Source organism: Pristiophorus japonicus, chromosome 2 (genome assembly GCF_044704955.1).
Source record: "Pristiophorus japonicus isolate sPriJap1 chromosome 2, sPriJap1.hap1, whole genome shotgun sequence".
In the NCBI taxonomy this organism is placed as follows: domain Eukaryota; kingdom Metazoa; phylum Chordata; class Chondrichthyes; family Pristiophoridae; genus Pristiophorus; species Pristiophorus japonicus.
In genome coordinates this window covers 65,084,080-65,101,393 of record NC_091978.1, presented here as the reverse complement: position 1 = coordinate 65,101,393, position 17,314 = coordinate 65,084,080, and the positions used below count along the sequence as shown (strand labels likewise).

Sequence of the window (17,314 nt, the reverse complement as noted above, 5' to 3'; positions counted from 1 at the left end):
GCGGAGCAGGCCCGAGGGGCAATATGGCCTATTCCTGCTCCTATTTTTTATGTTCTTAATTGCGATAGGAATAGGCCGATTAGGAAGGCAAATGCTTGGCTGGAAGACTGGTGTGGGAAGGAGGGGTTCCATTTCATGGCACACTGGCACCAGTACAGGGACAGGAAGGAGCTGTACCACTGGGGCAGGCTACATCTGAACCTGAGTGGGACCACTGTCCAAGCGGAAAAGATAAATAGGGCTGTCGATAGGACTAGTAAGATGGAGGGAGAGATCAGGTGAAAATAACATGTCTGAACCAAAGAAATGGGAGACGTGAGTAAAGGTCAGACCAAGGTGCGGAACAAGGGGAACATAAAGTCAGGAAACAAATACAGTAATAAAGCAGAAGTATAAAAGGACTGCTAAAAATAAAGGAACAGGAACAACTACTAAAGACAAATGAAACTGTGTGTACAGCAATGTATATGGTGGTCATGACATTAGAAGAAGAGATCAAAAAAGATATAAAGACATTTAAGTTGAAAAAGGAGAGATCATTGATAAACTAATAAAACTTCGAGAGGATAAAATTCCTGGTCCGGATCGATTACATCCATGCATATTAAAAAGAGATTAGTGAAGAGATAGCAGAGGCACTATTACATATATATAAAAATTCATTAGAAAAGGGAATAGTGCCATAGAACTGGCAGATAGCTATTGTGACTCTTGTATATAAAAAGGGAGATAGAACAAGTCCAGGGAATTATAGATCAATTAGTTTAAAGCCAATGGTAGGAAAGATAATGGAACTCTTAATCAAAGATGTATTAGAAAAACATATTGGAGATTCCCCAGGAGTTGCTCTGTTTTTTTTTGGAGCAACTAGATTCTTTTGGAGTAACTTAAAAATCGCAATTCTGCCCATTTAATTTGCTCCGGTGTAAGTGAGTTAGTTAGGTTATTTTTAGTTTAATTTTTTTCCAAAAGAGGGCGTTACCAGCCACTTACGCCTGTTTTGGCCATTTAAGCAAGTTTAGACAGCTAAAAGTTACTGCAAACTAACTTAGGTCAGCGTATGTGGCCACACAAAAAAACCTTGCGGTGAATTAAAAAATCAGCGCAGGTAGCCAGAAATTGGGGGGGGGGTGGGGGGGGGGAAGGGGAAGGGAAGTGAGAGGACCTTGCAAAGCACTAAATACCTTCACAACAACATTAAAGAAGCATAAGTACATTTAAAGCACCAAGCACTAAACAAAGCACAAAAATAAGCATTTAGGAACAAATAAAAAAATACAAGGAAGCTGAGAGGACCTGCACCTAGCACCAAGACTTACAAAGGACTAAACAACTAGATTAAAAATGGATTGGTAAACTAGCAAATACATTATAGCAAGCCCTGTAAATAAGAGCTTTCCGAAGAACATTTTGATGAGCAGGTTTATTCTATCCACTGAAGCACAGTGTGTTTTATTTCCTTGCAGAATGTTTTTATATGGTATTCTTGTACCAACAAAGGCACCTTTATCAAAAGGTTACGTATGTTTTATATGACATTTAAACTATTTATTGGTTTAGAATTTTATACTCTATAAATCTCTGCGTTTGTTGTTTGTCTTGTTTGGTCTTTAGTTCCACTCTGACAGGCTTTGCTGTTGGATTTGGCTTACACTACCTCTCCCAAGATCTAATAATAAAGCTTTTTAAAAAAAATATTTGCTGTATATGAGCGGATGCAGCTTCTGGTTTGTAATGTTAAAAAAAAATGTTCATGGGGAGGGGAATTTAATTTATCCAGAGCAATGCAATTTTTCTTCTTAAATGTGAAGCCGTTGAGATAGATTTACATATTTATGATCTAGATTAGTTTTGTTCCAATTCCATTTTTAACTCTCATCAATTATCTGAAAATATTAAAACCCAACATTATGACTTGCTTGATCTTGGGGTTTTAATTTGGACTGAGCATTTATGTTAGACAAAATTATGCACATTCAAGAACTACGAACTAGTAACTGTGCCAGAGGATTTCTGCCAGCACGCTGATAAAACACCTTAATGGCCAACCTTCAAGTACTTTGCAATATGTCAACATAATTTAAATTTTACTTACAAATACAGATATTCTGGTAGCTAATCTGGCCGCCGATGAAGGAGCCCATTCTGCCAGGGCTAGGGGCGGCATGCTTCGGGCCCCTCCCACACAGCCTGCAGATTGTGGGGGCGAGGAGTTACTGCACATGCGCGTACATTCTAGCACGCATGTGCAGAGATCCCGGCACTGTTTTCAGTGCCGGGATCTGGCTCCGCCCCCCACTGCTTGTGCTGCACCACTCCAAGGCCTGCAACGTTCCAAGGAGCGGGGAGAATTCCTCGGTAAGTTGTCGGCGCCGTTTTTAGTGTAGAAAGTTGATGCGCCGTTTTAACCGGGGTGGGGGGGGGTCGCAAACTTGGGCCCATAGAAACTGAAAATATAATAAAGAGTGGTCAGCACAGATTCCAAAATGTAACATCATGCTTGACCAACCTTATTGAATTAATTGAAGTAGTAACAGAAAGGCTAGATAAGGGTAATGCAGTAAGACGTAATAAAGCATGATTTCCAAAAAGCCATTGATGAGGTACTGCATATTAGAATCATGACTAAGGTCAGAACATGTGGAGTGAGGGGACAATTAACAGAATGGATAGCAAGCTGGCTACAAAACCGAAAACAGAGAGTAGTGGTCAAAGTTATTCACAACCTTAAATTGTACACTACCTACTTCTCAATGAATTTAAGACAATAATCTAATCTAAAATTTGTTTTTGTGAATTAGAGCATAATCTGATTGGATTGAAATGAAAGAAAGAGTTGCGTCTTTTAGATAGCGTCTTTTTCGCCTTTAGAACGTCCCAATGAAGTCTACAGACAATTTTTGAAGTGGAGTCACTGTTACAATATAGTAAATGGGGCAGCCAACTTGCACACAGGAAGATCTCACAAACAGCAGTGTCATGACCAGATAATCTATTTCAGTGACATTAGTTGAGGAATAAATATTGTCCAGGACACCAAGGAGAACTTCCCTGCTGTTCTTTGAAATAATGCCATTAGATCTTTTATGTCCTCCTGTTAGGGCATACAGGGCCTCAGTTTAAAATCTCATCTGAAAGACAACATTTCCAACAGAGTTTCAGCCTAGAGGTTGTGTTCAGGTCTCTGGAGTGGAACTTGAACCCTCAACCCTCTAACAGAAATGAGAGTAAAAGCACTGAGCCACAGCTAATAATTTATGGTAGTGAAAAGTACTTCTTATCCTCAAAAGTATCTTCTGCATATTGCAGAGTTATTAACCAGAAGTTACATGAGATGAACTATTATGTACCTCTGCCATCTCAGAAAGATGAGTAAAAAAAAAAAGTCAGGCCTATCATTTCAGCTACAAGATATACAATAACACAGAAGCAAAAGTAGTGTAATAAACAGTAACACAAATATTTAACTTAAACACCACATTAAACTATACAAAATCATGTATTCTTTCCAAAATCGATTAACAATGGTTGATGATTATATGGGCATGCAATAGAAATAAAGGGCTGAAAATAGGAGTACTGCAGTACAGGGAACTTTAGCCACACCTATACTTCTCCAAACAGGCTTTTGCTTCTCCAGATTTTACCCTTGCACAAGCCATTCATCCATTTTACAGTGTGTGAACAGCCCCCTTTGTCTTCAGCCTCGATCAGTAACTCCAGCATACTTACACCTCGATTTCAAAATTCTCATCCTTGTTTACAAATCCCTCCATGGCTTCGCCCATCCCTATCTGCCTCACAACCCCCCCAAGATGTCTGCGATCCACAAACTCTGCCCTCGAGCATCCCTGATTATAACTGCTCAACTCATCTTGGCCTATCTAAAACTTCAAACTGTAAAATGCCCTATTATTTTAATTTGAAGAAATTCATCATAAAGTGTACAGATTAATATAAATAATTGCGAGGATTTAAAATTCTCATCAAATTAAAGCTTCTGACGATCTTTTGGCAGCAAGCAAGATATCCAATTGCATTAGCAGCTATTCAAAGTGAGAAGCATGAACTCACCAGTGTCCATTTGCCAAACGTATACCGATCCATCCGAGCACCCCACCACCAGGTAATCGTCAGAAGGCCTCCACTTGATAATTTGAATGGGAAATAGATGTCTCGATGCCAGCATTATGCACTTCTTGTCTCGAAGGCTGAGAAGACCCACCGAATGATCACTGGCCACTGAGCAGATACAGTACTGAACTCGAGACTACAGACAAAGCCAACAAAGAAAATATATACTTTTTAAATTAGATTAATATTTTGGTTTGGAGACATGTTCACTGAAAAGTTCACTTTGTTCTTTGACTAAGACACTGAATTGTAAATCCATTATATTAACCTTATCGTCTGAAGCCAACTTGCAAATTATTTGCTTTTCGACTAATAAAACTTACTTCCAAGAGAATAAGGATAAGCATAAGATTCAACTGAGGTCAACAAAATCTGCTTTCAGAACAGCAAAAAGAACCGGAAAGAGGATTGTGGATCACGCAATGCTGAAAGCAAGGTCAGACTCTCCTGGCCAGTTTCCTCTACTCCATAAACTTCTACTCATCCAAAGCTCTGCTTCCTGTATCCTATCCCGCACCAAGTACCACCACTCACTCATCCATGCTGGCATACGTTGAATTTCATGTTCCTTTAACACTTCACATTTAAAATTATTATTGTGTTTAAATCCCTTCATTACCACGCCCTTCTGTAATCTCCTCCCGCCCTATATTGCTTGAACTCTGTTCCTCTAATTCTCGGCTTTCGTGCATCCCCACTCCTTCCCTTCACCCCACTATTAACCAACTGTGCCCTCAGTAACCTCGGTCCCAACCTCTGGAATTTCCTCCCTGAACCCCTCTACTTCATCTCCCTCTCCTCCTTCAGGACCCTCCTTAATAGCCACTTGTTTGACCAAACTTGTGGTTATCCCTGCTAATATCTCCTCCTTTGGATCAGTATTCATTTTGTCCTTATATCTCCATGAGATACCTTGGGATTTTTTTTTCTGTATTAAAGTCACTATGCACTAAAAAGATTAGCATTACTGGAAGTTGGTAAGTTACCTGGTCCGGATGGAATGCAACCTAGGTTGCTGAACGAAGCAAAGGTAGAAACAGCAGAGGCACTGGTCACAATCTTTCAATCCTCATTGGATGCAGGAGTAGTGCTGGAGGACTGCTAAAGTTATACCACGATTCAAGAAGGGGGAGAGCAATAAACCAGGAAACGGCAGACCAGTCAGCCTAACGTCGGTGGTGGAGAAGTTACTGGAGACCATTATCAGGGACAAAATAAACTTTCATTTGGAAAGGCAGGGGTCAATCGAGAAGAGCCAGCATGGATTTGTAAAAGACAAATCGTATTCTGACTAACTTGATTGAATTCTTTGATGAGTTGACAGAGGGGTTTGATCAAGGTAGTGCAGAAGATGTATATATGGACATTTTGGAATGTATTCGACAAAGTGCCATACAGGAGGCTTATTAAGAAAATGGAAGTCCGTGGAATTAAAGGGAAAGTGACAGTAGGAATACAAAATTGGCTCAGTGACAGGAAGCAAAGTGGGATGGTGGATGAATGTTTTTCAGACTGAGAGGTGGTTTGCAGTGATGATCCCCAAGGGTCATTTTGGGTCCATTACTCACCAATTTTTATAAACGACCTAGACTCTGGTGTACGGAGCAGCTTTATAAAGTTTACATATGATACAAAACTTGGCAACGTAGTAGATACTGATGGATAGTTTATAGGCTTCAGGTGACACAGATAGGATGGTGAAATGGGCAAAAGTATGGCAGATGATGTTCAATGCAGAGAAGGGTGATACTATAAATGGCACGATTTTGAAAAATGAGCAGATGAACATGGTGTTCATATACACATAATCCGAAAGGTAGCAGGGAAAGTTGATAAGGTGGTTAAAAGATATGGGTTACTTGGGTTTATAAATAGAGGAATAGAATATAAAAGCAAAGAGATCATCTTTATAAATCACTGGTTAGGCCTCAGCTGTAGAATTTTGGACAGTTCTGGCACCACACTTCAGGAAAGGGTTCAGAAGAGGTTTACCAGGATGTTATCAACGATGAGGGACCTCAGTTGTGAGAAGAAATTGGAAAAGTTAGGACTGTTCTCCTTGGAACAGAGAAGGTTAAGAGCTGACCTAATAGAGGTTTTCAAGATGATAAAAAGTTCCGATTGAGTAGATAGAGAAAAAGTATTCCCTCTGGCAAGTGGGTCAATAACCAGAGGTCACAGATTTAAAATCATTAGCAAATGATCTAGAGGGGAGATGAGGAGAATTTTTTTTCACTCAGACAATTGTCAGGATTTGGAATGCTCTCCCTGAAAAGGCGGCGGTAGTTGATTCCATAAATAATTTTAGAAGGGAGTTGGACAGATACTTGGGGAGGAGTTAACTGACCTAGATATACTGGGGAACTTTTCTGCTGGCTGAAAAGCAGGTAATCCACTTGACCCCCAGTCGCAGAAATACAATTCAAGACCCTCTGAATTTGAAATAAAAGCTAATCAAAAAGGACTGCATTTCCATCAAATTAAACATAGCCAATCTTTGACAATGACTATCACATTTATCATGCAATGTCAAATCTACGGCCATTTAACCCAATAGCACCTTAGACCACCTACTGTGCTTTCATTAACGATTTACACCTTATGAAACCTACTGTAGCCAACCCATCCAATCATTCTTGCTTTTGAAGGAATGCAGCGAAAGTTCACCAGACTGATTCCCGGGATGGCAGGACTTGCGTATGAAGAAAGACTGGATCGACTAGGCTTGTATTCACTGGAATTTAGAAGAATGAGAGGGGAGCTCATAGAAACATATAAAATTCTGACGGGATTGGACAGGTTAGATGCAGGAAGAATGTTCCCGATGTTGGGGAAGTCCAGAACCAGGGGTCACAGTCAAAGGATAAGGGGTAAGCCATTTAGGATCAAGATGAGGAGAAACTTCTTCACTCAGAGAATTGTGAACTTGTGGAATTCTCTACCACAGAAAGTTGTTGAGGCCAGTTCGTTAGATATATTCAAAAGGGAGTTAGATGTGGCCCTTACGGCTAAAGGGATCAAGTGGTATGGAGAGAAAGCAGAAATAGGGTACTGAAGGAGCATGATCAACCATGATCATATTGAATGGTGGTGCAGGCTCGAAGGGCTAAATGGCCTACTCCTGCACCTATTTTCGATGTTTCTATGTACCTTGCAGCTTTTCCTTTCAGAAATACTGACTGTGGGCCATTGCAGTTTGTAGCAATGATAAAAATAAGTACAAAATTTAACATACAAAAATCATTTTTTTTTGTCACAACTAATAGAGAGTTTGTGTTTCTAAAGATTCCTGATGTTTAAAACTCAGTGATTGCTTCGGGTCTGTGAACAGTAGTGCACACATTTTTTAATAATTATCCTAGTCTATCTCCCATGACAGAGAATATGGTCTCTCCTTTATCCATCTCTGGCGTCTTCATGTTGCTTTTCTCTTTCTTTATCTCTTCTCTTCTGTTTATCTCCCCCAACATAATTTTGCTTCTTTCTGTCTTTCTGTTCTTGACTTTCAGTTGGGAGTCGGAGAATAGCATGACGTCAGGGGGACATGAGCCACAAATGGCTGCATTTAGGGTCAGGTGTGCAAGAAAAAAATGTCCCTCGCTGGCTGCCTTCACATCAGCTCCCCAAATCACTCATGCTGTCCGTCCCCCCGCAACCGCTCACTCCCATTAGTAGCTCTACCACTAACTTCTGAACTACCTACTGTACACCCCCTTGTCCTCCCCAATCCTCAGTCTGATGTCACCCACCTCAATCAACCCCCATCCACTCCCCTAACTCTCACTCACACCCACCATGGGTAGGTGCCAAGAGGCTAGCGATCATTTCCCTCCTTCCCAGCCATATCCCTTCCTTCCTATTTGTTTCCCTCAAAGAAGTTTTGATTGGTTTAATGATATAAACAATTAGACTATGTACCTTCTCTAACTGTCAACAATACACAGTTCAGCTAATTAATTGGCTTCAAAATCCAATTTCTGGAAACGATTAGCATGAGTATAGACTCGTTCAGCTTGATATGTTTTGTCGTTTACAGAACACAATAGTTACAGTTTGTGAGTAATCAGTAAACTATCATTTTTGTCACTCTATTACAAATAAATACATACACACAATCTGTTTAAAAAAGAACACTTAAAATGAACTTTTCCTGAAATTTGCTTTCCATCTTTTCACATAACTAAATGGAAATGAGCAGGAACTGCTGGAATCTCAAAGAAAATGTGCCATGACTAAACTGCACCATGACTAAACTGCACTGATGCATCCTGGAGCACTGCACAAGCTCAACTTGGACAATTCAAATTTAGTTCACAGCTCTGAGGACAGACATCATGTCTAAACCTTGACTGAGGCAGAGGCCTTCCATTAAAAACTTTCATGAAGGTGCTAAACGACACAAAACACAATGCTCAGACATTAAAAATGTCAGTTACTGAGAAAGAAAATGGTGCATCAACTTTGGCATTGGAAATTTTTCAGAAAGCATCTTGAGCGATGTGTGTGGAAAAATACTGGGCCAAATTATGCAATTACAAGGTAATGTAATTGCCGTTTTCCATTATAAACATGGACATCGGAATTTCTAAAGCAAAATGACGACAAAAAGTACGAGAAAATAGCAACAATAGGAATTAAGGTTTGTAGGCAGGAAGTATATGCAGTCGTAAGATATTTACTAAGACATAGATATATGCGATATCCATCGGTTATGGGATAGAGAGAGGCATAATTCACACTTAAACAATGCACTGTGATTGATTTACTTTGTACATGAATGACAATTTATTTTTAGATATAATAGGCCAGATATTTAAATCCAGGAACTCTATTGTAGGATATAAAGACGGCACTTCTATTTGAATTAGAGAGGTCAGTTTTAAAAAAACAGATAAGGAAGGAGTCCATTTGAAAGTCCCTGTAAGGAACCTGGCAAGTTACAAACTCCTGAGACAGTTTAGATTAATATAGATTCCAACAGTTATGAGAAATTTAAGAAAAAAAGTAGGTCCCTTGCAGTCAGATTCAGGAGAATTTATAATGGGGAACAAAGAAATGGCAGACCAGTTGAACAAATACCTTGTTTCTGTCTTCACGAAGGAAGACACAAATAACCTTCCGGAAATACTCGGTGACAGAGGGTGTAGTGAGAAGGGGGAACTGAAGGAAATCCTGATGAGGCAGGAAATTGTGTTAGGGAAATTGATGGGATTGAAGGCCGATAAATCCCCAGGGCCTGATAGTCTGCATCCCAGAGTACTTATGGAAGTGGCCCTCGAAATAGTGGATGCATTGGTGATCATTTTCCAACAGTCTATCGAGTCTGGATCAGTTCCTATGGACTGGAGGGTAGCTAATGTAACACCACTTTTTTTAAAAAGGAGGGAGAGAGAAAATGGGTAATTATAGACCGGTTATCCTGACATCAGTAGTGGGGAAAATGTTGGAATCAATTATTAAAGATGAAATAGCAGCGCATTTGGAAAGCAGTGACAGGGTCGGTCCAAGTCAGCATAGATTTATGAAAGGGAAATCATGCTTGACAAATCTTCTAGAATTTTTTGAGGATGTAACTAGTAGAGTGGACAAGGGAGAACCAGTGGATGTGCTGTATTTGAACTTTCAAAAGGTTTTCGACAAGGTCCCACACAAGAGATTGGTGTGCAAAATAAAAGCACATTGTATTCGGGGTAACGTACTGACGTGGATAGTGAACTGGTTGGCAGGCAGGAAGCAGAGGAGTCAGGATAAATGGGTCCTTTTCAGAATGGCAGGCAGTGACTAGTGGGTGCCGCAGGGCTCAGTGCTATTTACAATATGCATTAATGATTTCGATGAAGGAATTGAGTGTAATATCTCCAAGTTTGCAGATGACACTAAGCTGGGTGGCGGTGTAAGCTGTGAGGAGGATGCTAAGAGGCTGCAGGGTGATTTGGACAGGTTAGGTGAGTGGGCAAATGCATGGCAGATGCAGTATAATGTGGATAAATGTGAGGTTATCCATTTTGGGGGCAAAAACACGAAGGCAGATTATCTGAATGGCGGCAGATTAGGAAAAGGGGAGGTGCAACGAGACCTGGTGTCATGGAACATCAGTCATTGAAAGTTGGCATGCAGGTACAGCATGCGGTGAATGGTATGTTGGCCTTCATAGCTAGGGGATTTGAGTATAGGAGCAGGGCCTTGGTGAGGCCTCACCTGGAATAGTGTGTTCATTTTGGTCTCATATTGAGGGAGTGCAGCGAAGGTTCACCAGACTGATTCCCGGGATGGCTGGACTGATATATGAGGAGAGACTGGATCGACTGGGCCTGTATTCACTGGAGTTTAGAAGGATGAGAGGGGATCTCATAGAAACATAAAAAATTCTGACGGGACTGGACAGGTTAGATGCAGGAAGAATGTTCCCAATATTGAGGAAGTCCAGAACCAGGGAGACAGTTTAAGGATAAGGGGTTAGCCATTTAGGATTGAGATGAGGAGAAACTTCTTCACTCAGAGTTGTTAATCTGTGGAAATCCCTGCCGCAGAGAGTTGTTGATGCCAGTTCATTGGATATATTCAAGAGGGAGTTAGATATGGCCCTTACAGCTAAAGGGATCAAGGGGTATGGAGAGAATGGTGGTGCAGACTCGAAGGGCCGAATGTCCTACTCCTGCACCTATTTTCTATGTTTCTAATACTGTATAACAGTTATTTACAAAGGATCCATTTAGCACTTGGGTGGAAGGATTTCTACTGTAAATGTATAATTTTATATAACTGTTAGTTACTTGCTTTTTGGCTTTTGTAAAATAAATTTTGTTTATTTGTTCTTGAAGATTCAAGATTATATGAAGGCACAGGATAAGTTCAGTAGCTAAAAATCAACAATTAATGTTTTATTATAATTTCCCGGTCACATTACTTATTACAACATAAGCAAAATACTGCGGATGCTGGAATCTGGAATAAAAACAGAAAATGCTGAAAATCTCAACAGGTCAGGCAGCATCTGTGGAAATGAAGCAGAGTTAACGTCGATGACCCTTTGTCAGAACGAGAGTGTGCAGAAAGAACAGATTCTTAACAAGCACTGAAAAGGGGAGGGGAAGAAAGAACAAAAGGGAAGGTCTGTGATAGGTTGGAAGACAGGAGAGATTAGAGAGACAAAAGGGATGATGGCCCAAATTCAAATGGCAATGCCAGGAGTTCGAAAAACATTAGTCAAGATTGGGTGTGAATGGCTGGATAATGACCAACTATCATTAGAGACAAGGAGAAAAAAAGAAAGAAACAGGCTCTGGGGAGAGGAGGGGGCGCGGGGAAAAGGGAGCCAAAGATTGGCAGCGGTTATGCTCTGAAATTTTTGAATTCGCTGTTGAGTCCAGAAGATTGTAAAGTGCCTCAACGAAAGATGAGGTGCTGTTCCTCGAGCTTACGTTGAGCTTCGTTGGAACAGTGTAGGAGACCGAGGAGAGAGAGGTCAGAGTGGGAAAGGAGTGGAGAAGTAAAGTGACAGGCAACCCGAAGCTCAGGGTCACACTTGCAGATTGAACAAAGGTGCTCCACAAAGTGGTCACCCAATCTACGCTTGGTTTCACCAATGTAGACTATAGAGATCTCAAAGTTAGGGAAGTTGGGTTGGATCTATGAAAGTGATCTCAGATACGAGAACCAAAAACTTTCATAAAGGCACGAAACGACACAAAACATAGTACTTGGACATTAAAAATGTCAGTTACTAAGAAAGAAAATGGTGCATCAACTTTGGCATCGAAAATTTTGTGGATTTGCTCATAACAACGCAGCAGTAACAAATTAGAACTGAAGAGGTAAAGAATGTATGAGTCAAAAGTGACTAGAAAACTGCCAAGGACTGAACAATCCTGTGTGACCAGTCAGGAGAATCTACCAATAAAATAAAGGAAATGTATTAAATTAGTCCATTTTTCCTCAGTAACTGAAATTTCTAAATGTGATCAATAAATTTACCCAATGAATTATCCTTTGTGACTTTTAAAACCTTCATTGCAGTTTTGACTTCAAAGCCACAAATTGTCTCAATAGCCAAGGCTTCAAATTTTCTCCTCCTGGAACAGTTGGATGGTGTGACCAGCAACGTCTGTGCACTCTGAACAGATGTGCTTTTCAGAATTTCCCAACATGCAGTGGGTATCTCAGTGCTACGCAAGAGAATACCTGCCCTTATTCTGTGACAATACATGTCTTTTTTTGCTTTTTGCAAAGCACTTTGAAACATGCAGTGGCCTGAATTTACTAAATTTGATTTCAGACAAGCCTCACATTTAAAAATTAAAAATGCTCCTTTGATATGCAAAAAAATCCGTTCACCCCAAAAATGGTTCAAGAAAGACTTTTCTCACCAAATATACAACCAAAAGGAAGAGGTAACAGACTAAAATTGAAACCCAGGTGCTGTTGATCATTTGTGTTTACTGATAATTCATATTATAAAACAGCATTTGTTAATAAAAAGCAAAGTCTTTCATTTTTAGAGCACCTTTCATGACATCAGGATGTCCCAAAGCGCTTTACACCTAATTAACTACTTTTTGAAGGGTAGCCACTGCTTTAATTTTGGCCTTGGCCAGGCCAACATCCCCAGCATTGAAGAACTGACCACACTCGATCAGCTCCACTGGGCAGGCCACATTGTTCGCATGCCAGACACAAGACTCCCCAAAAGCAAGCGCTCTACTCGGAACTCCTTCACGGCAAACAGAGAAAATCGGTGCAGGAGTAGGCCATTCAGCCCTTCGAGCCTGCACCACCATTCAATATGATCATGGCTGATCATGCAACTTCAGTACCCCATTCCTGCTTTCTCTCCATACCTCCATACTCTTGATCCCCTTAGCCATAAGGGCCAGCCACATCTAACTCCCTTTTGAATATATCTAACGAACTGGCCTCAACAACTTTCTGTAGTAGAGAATGCCACAGGTTCACAACTCTGAGTGAAGGAAGTTTCTCCTCATCTTGGTCCTAAATGGCTTACCCCTTATCCTTAGACTGTGACCCCTTGGTTCTGGACTACCCCAACATCGGGAACATTCTTCCTGCACCTAACCTGTCCAATCCCGTCAGAATTTTATATGTTTCTATGAGGTCCCCTCTCATTCTTCGAAATTCCAGTGAATGTAAGCCGAGTCGATCCAGTCTTTCTTCATATGTCTCTCCTGCCATCCCAGGAATCAGTCTGGTGAACCTTTGCTGCACTCCCTCAATAGCAGGAATATCCTTCGTCAGATTAAGAGACCAAAACTGTACACAATATTCAAGGTGTGGCCTCACCAAGGCCCTGTACAACTGCAGTAAGACCTCCCTGCTCCTGTACTCAAATCCTCTTGCTTTGAAGGCCAACATGCCATTTGCCTTCTTCACCGCCTGCTGTACCTGCATGCCAACTTTCAATGACTGATGTACCATGACACCCAGGTCTCGTTGCACCTCCCCTTTTCCTAATCTGTCACCATTCAGATAATATTCTGCCTTCATGTTTTTGCCACCAAAGTGGATAACCTCACATTTATTATACTGCATCTGCCATGCATTTGCCCACTCACCTAACCTGTCCAAGTCACCCTGCAACCTCTTAACATCCTCCTCGCAGCTCACACTGCCATCCAGCTTAGTGTCATCTGCAAACGTGGAGACATTACATTCAATTCCTTCATCCAAATCATTATTGTATATTGCAAATAGCTGGGGTCCTAGCACTGAATCTTGCGGTACCCCACTGGTCACTGCCTGCCATTCTGAAAAGGACCCATTTATTCCTACTCTTTGCTTCTTGTCTGCCAACCAGTTCTCTATCCACGTCAATACATTACCCCCAATACCATGTGCTTTAATTTTGCACACTAATCTCTTGTGTCGGACCTTGTCAAAAGCCTTTTGAATGTCCATATACACCACATCCACTGGTTCTCCCTTGTCCACTCTACTAGTTACATCCTCAAAAAATTCTAGAAAATTTGTCAAGCATTCCTTTCATAAATCCATGCTGACTTGGACTGATCCTGTCACTGCTTTCCAAATGTGCTGTTATTACATCTTTAACAACTGATTCCAACATTTTCCCCACCAGCGATGTCAGGCCAACGGGTCAATAATTCCCTGTTTTCTCTCTCCCTCCTTTTTTTAAAAAGTGGGGTGACATTAGCTACCCTCCAGTTCATAGGAACTGATCCAGAGTCTATAGAATGTTGGAAAATGACCACCAATGCATCCACTATTTCTAGGGCCACTTCCTTAAGTACTCTGGGATGCAGACTATCAGGCCCTGGGGATTTATCGGCCTTCAATCCCATCAATTTCCCTAACACAATTTTCTAACTAATAAGGATTTCCTAATAAGGAAACGAGTCAAAGGTGGGCAGAGGAAACGTTTCAAAGACACCCTCAAAGCCTCCCTGATAAAGTGCAACATCTCCACCGACACCTGGGAGTCCTTGGCCAAAGACCGCCCTAAGTGGAAGTAGTGCATCCGGGAGGGCGCTGGGCACCTCGAGTCTCATCATCGAGAGCATGCAGAAATCAAGCGCAGGCAGCGGAAAGAGCGTGCAACAAACCAGTCCCACCCACCCTTTCCCTCAACGACTGTCTGTCCCACCTGTGACAGAGACTGTGGTTCTCGTATTGGACTGTTCAGCCACCTAAGGACTCATTTTTAGAGTGGAAGCAAGTCTTCCTCGATTCCGAGGGACTGCCTATGATGAACGTAGGAAAAGCCATCAATAGCCTGCACTTAAGTTTCGAGAATTCAATATCCAATTTCTTTCAAATTCTCTCAGGATGAGATGATTCTGTCCCTTTGATGCACAGATTATTTACTGGGAAAAATGCAAACTAAAAATGCTCACAATGAGGAGATGGTTGAATTAAAATATCTATTTTAAGCATCGGCTATTAAAGCAGCCTGAGGTTTTCTAGTTAAAAACTTTAAGGAAAGTATTAAAAGACAGACAATTCAATGAGTAAATCCAGTAATATCAGGAAATTTGTAATTTTTGATTTTTGTAACTCCATTTTGAGCCTTTTCAGTTATTGAGGAAAAAATGTTTTCAAAAAGCACAAATGTTAAATGTTGACATAAGACGTGTGACTCAAAATTGTGACACAGCAAGCAAGGTTTGTGAGCAGGAAGTGGATGCCATGTGCATGATTTTAATATATACAGTAATAAAAAAAATCTTACATCTACACAATTTCTATATGCAAAATAGACTGCATGTTGTCATGTTAATTATAGGTTCTGACTGTAACCTCGTTACTTATTCGCAATCTAGTCATGGGTTGCACAATTTGTGAAAGTTTTTCATCTTCAATTCTTTCCTCAGCAACTGAAATTTCTAGTGTGCAAAATAAGTATTTAAACAGTTGGGAGTCAAAATTTAGTTTGTAACGCCACCCGTTAGCGCCGGAGAGGGGCGGCTAAGGACTTACCGACGCAGCGGAGCGGGTTTCTCGCCTCCCAAAAAATTTAGTTGGGCAGTGGGGGCGGTGCCAAGATGGACCACTGTGCACTCTACTGCCACCCACGTGGTGACATCATCGAGCGTGCAATGCTCCCTTGCGCCATGGCTGCGACATGGGACATGGCTGCCCGACTGGGAAAGCTGTCGGTCCATCGGGGATCCTGGGGCGGTATCGTCGAGAGAGTAAGGTAAGTTGTTGAGTTACATTTTTTTAGCATATATTTATTTATGCCAGCAGGGGAGGTGGGGGGGGGGGGGGGGGGGGAGGAAGGAGTTTGGGTGTTGGGCAAATAAATTTTGCAAACTTTTTTTTCATTTTTATTCGCTCGGATGCCAACAGCCTACCGCCGGAAAATTGTGTAGGCTTCCTGAGCTACCGCTCCGTTGGTGCCCAAGGACAAGTGTGCAACGCCTCTTTTAGCGCTGCACTCACATCTTTGGAGAAAAATACTGAATTTGGCAATTTGAGGCAGTGAGTACCACCTGCCGATAAAATCACCGTTCAGGTGGTGTCACTGCCTCCAAAATGGCAGCACCGAATTTAGACCCCTTGGAGTTTTTACAACAAACAGAGTTTTGCTCCAACTGATTTTTTTCCGTTGCTGATTTTTAAAAAAAAGCTGAATTCAAATTCTCATGGATGCGATTTGAACTTGTGTTCTCTGGATTACCATTCTAGTAACATAACTGTCGGTCTCATCACAGTTTGACAAGTTTACATAAGTAGTTTCTATTATTAATGTGAACATAACAATTTATAGAAACATAGAAAATAGGTGCAGGAGTAGGCCATTCGGCCCTTCAATAAGATCATGGCTTATCATTCACCTCAGTACCCCTTTTATGGAAATGGAAAAATACAGACAGCTTACGACTTTAAAATGGGGACTAAACAATATCTACGTGCTCTCTTCCAATTATTCCCCCCCTCCCCACCCCACTGTCTAACCCTGCTGCACCTGAAAATGACACTTGGTCTTGATTTCCCATTTGCAATGCACAGGAGGTTGGCTACAGGAAGTGTCATACACACAATTCATTGGAGTACAATTCCTTACTTAAAAGATAATTTATGAAATTCTTAAGGGGAGCAGTTGTTAATCCACTGGATAACCCATTGGCCTCAAAGTTGGGTGGTCTAATTTTTCCTGTGTGTTTGAATCTACAAGGTGCATGACTGTATTCCAGGTCATGGCTCTTCCATACAAATTGTAAAATAGTCCTGTGTATTTATTTAAAAACAGAGATTGGCAGCATCGGGAATAAGAATCATATGCAAAAGAAAGCCCTCATTATGGCTACATTTATAGATACCCAAGTGACATGGATCCCACCTCTGACAGCATGCCTTTGTACTTTTAAGTAAAATTGGATAGCTGGCTTTTTATAACCCTTTGATAGTAAGAGCTGTAGACATTCGGGGAAACAAAATCCCCACTGGCCAATCTAAATGGAAAGTTGGATCTAAAACCACTCTGAACAGTTATCCCTCGGGACAAGGTCTCAGTCTTATCAAAGCAAATTTTGTAGTTAGAATACAGACTGTAACCTTGGATTATGGTAAGTACTAGAGGCAGTGACACAACTTCATTTATTTATGTATAGGGTAACAGTCTGTATTGTAAAGAAATCCTGTGTAACGCTAGAAATGTTCATTTTTGCATACTGCCATAAACAACAGCTGTATCGCTAGAGCC

At 41.1% G+C, this 17,314-nt stretch overlaps 1 protein-coding gene across 6 annotated transcripts in view; it reads right to left on the bottom strand.

Annotated features, from left to right (window-relative positions):
• Nucleotides 1-17,314, bottom strand: part of LOC139239069 (WD repeat-containing protein 7) — a 1,036,818-nt gene that overhangs the window by 790,908 nt on the left and 228,596 nt on the right. For all 6 annotated transcript variants that reach the window (XM_070867593.1, XM_070867585.1, XM_070867609.1 and 3 more), the window contains one exon: nucleotides 4,075-4,270. In XM_070867593.1, the coding sequence (XP_070723694.1) occupies nucleotides 4,075-4,270 (196 nt within the window). The remainder of the gene's footprint in view (nucleotides 1-4,074; nucleotides 4,271-17,314) is intronic.